Raw genomic sequence first — 2,482 nt, 5'->3', positions numbered from 1 at the left:
GCTTCCATGACTTGAAGTCCAGAGGAGAAGGTGAGTGAAGGATTCATATGTGTGTCTAAGATTAACAATTATATGCTGCTGATGAAATTAAGCAAAAGAAAAGAAAGAAAGAAGGAAAGGAAGGAAGGAAGGAAGGAAGGAAGGAAGGAAGGAAGGAAGAAGGCAGGCGTTGAAAGAAAGGAAGAGAGAGAGAAGGAGGAGGGAAGGGAGTAGTTGGGACAGAGGGAGAAAGGAAGGAAGAATGGACAGTGACAAAGGAATAGCAAAGGAAGTGAGGTAGGAGAAAGGAAAGTAAGAGAAGTTGAAAGTAAGGTTAGAGTATTAGTGAAATTTCTGGCAGAAAAGAGGCAAGTAAGGAGTGTTTAATTAAAAATCTCCTCAAAACAGGTAGGCAAATTAGTATAACCAACAGAAATAGTGTAGATGCTCAGATCTCTCAGCTTAAAGGAGAAAGGAGAAAAAAATTCAAAGAAAAACATTTTTAAAAATAATGTGGACAGGTAACCAGAGACCAGAAGGAAGTGACCTCTGGAGGAGACGTACAGTTCTAAGCCTACTTGATTCTCATGTTCGTTGTTGTTTTGGTTTGGTTTGGTTTGGTTTGGTTTGGTTTCTAACTTCTTCCCAGGTAAGATTTCTGGCTTTTTCTGAATTCATTTCAGGCATTTGGAAGGAATCCAATTTTCCTCTTCCCTCCATACACAATGTCTTTGGGACTCTTGGAAGATAGCAGCAACATTTCCTCCACCTTTCTGCTGAGTGGCATTCCTGGCCTGGAGCACATGCACATCTGGATCTCCATCCCATTGTGCTTCATTTACCTGGCTTCTATCCTGGGCAACTGTACTATTCTTTTTATCATTAAAACAGAGCCCTCACTCCATGAGCCGATGTACCTCTTCCTGTCCATGCTGGCTATGACTGACCTGGGTCTGTCTCTTTGCACCCTCCCTACAGTGCTGGGCATCTTTTGGATTGGGGCACGAGATATTGGTCATGATGCCTGTTTTGCCCAGCTCTTTTTCATTCACTGTTTGTCTTTCCTGGAGTCCTCTGTGCTACTATCTATGGCCTTTGACCGCTTTGTGGCCATTTGTCGCCCCTTGCACTATGCTTCCATTCTCACCAACACAGTCATTGGCAGGATTGGCCTGGTTTCCCTGGGCCGCAGTGTTGCACTCATTTTCCCATTGCCTTTTATGCTCAAAAGATTCCCCTATTGTGGCTCTGCAGTCCTGTCACATTCCTATTGTCTCCACCAAGAAGTGATGAAACTGGCCTGTGCAGACATCAAAGCCAACAGCATCTATGGCATGTTTGTCATTGTTTCAACAGTGGGTATAGACTCACTGCTCATTCTCTTCTCCTACGCCCTGATCCTGCGTACTGTGCTGTCTATTGCATCCAGGGCTGAGCGATTCAAAGCTCTCAACACCTGTGTTTCCCACATATGTGCTGTGCTCCTCTTCTACACTCCCATGATTGGTTTATCCGTCATCCACCGCTTTGGGAAGAAGGCACCTCATCTGGTCCAAGTGATCATGGGCTTTGTGTACCTTCTATTCCCTCCCCTGATGAACCCTATTGTCTATAGTGTGAAGACCAAACAGATTCGAGATCGTGTGACCCATGCCTTTTGTTGTTAGCTGGGTCTAGTCTTAGAGGTACTATTTCCTTCACCCTTACTCCTCTATCCTTTATAATATCTAATGTGTATGAAGTTGAAAATGTACTATTATTTATTTACTCAACAAATACACATAGGAATGATCAGGAAGTCACAGCTCTTACAGAACTATCATTCTGGTGGGGGGGGAAACACAATGCAGTATCACATGGCAGATTGTATTTTATAAAAATGGCCACAGAAGTATTTCTAATCCTACATTCTCTTCCAGAAATGTATCACTCCTCCATCAAGAGAGAGAGTCTGTTTTTTCTTCCCTCATAACTGTATGGGACTTTGTAACAGAATCAATGAATTGAATGTTGTGGAAGTGACCTTGCAAGGGTCTCGAGTCTAGGTCATAAAAGATGGTATGTTTTTCTTTGGTATACACTTCCCCACCCTCATTCTTTCTCCCTCTTTTTTATCTGTTTCTATATCCACCTATATCTCACTCAGTGGTTGCTTTTTGAACATAGACACCATGTTGAGAAGCTGAGACCACATGGAGAAGCCCTATATAGATGCCCCAGCCAATAGACCAAACTAAAGTCTCAGCCTCAACTGGATCATTATCAACTACTCGTGAGTGAACAAATCTTCATATTATTCTTACCCCCATTTTTCCTGCATAATAATAATCAGTCTTACTCTGAACCCAACCCAAGTCGCAGATTTGCAAGCTAAATAAATGTTTGTTTGTTTCTTAAGACACTAATTTTTGGGATGGTTTATTATACAACCGTATGTTAACTGTGTTGCTCAAAGTAAAACGAAGTTAATATAGGAGCAAAAAGAGAAATATCTTCTTCCAGG

At 42.1% G+C, this 2,482-nt stretch overlaps 1 protein-coding gene across 1 annotated transcript; it reads left to right on the top strand.

Moving 5' to 3' along the window:
* Positions 1-704: 704 nt before the first annotated feature.
* Positions 705-1,646, top strand: OR51G2 (olfactory receptor family 51 subfamily G member 2). Its single transcript, XM_077748106.1, has one exon. The coding sequence runs from the start codon at positions 705-707 to the stop codon at positions 1,644-1,646; it is 942 nt and encodes a 313-aa protein (XP_077604232.1).
* The last annotated feature ends 836 nt before the right edge of the window (positions 1,647-2,482 follow it).

Source organism: Crocuta crocuta, unplaced genomic scaffold, assembly GCF_008692635.1.
Source record: "Crocuta crocuta isolate KB4526 unplaced genomic scaffold, BGI_CrCroc_1.0 scaffold662, whole genome shotgun sequence".
NCBI classification, from domain to species: Eukaryota; Metazoa; Chordata; class Mammalia; order Carnivora; family Hyaenidae; genus Crocuta; species Crocuta crocuta.
The sequence above is the reverse complement of the archived record's forward strand: the minus strand, read 5'-3'. Positions and strand labels throughout refer to the sequence as shown.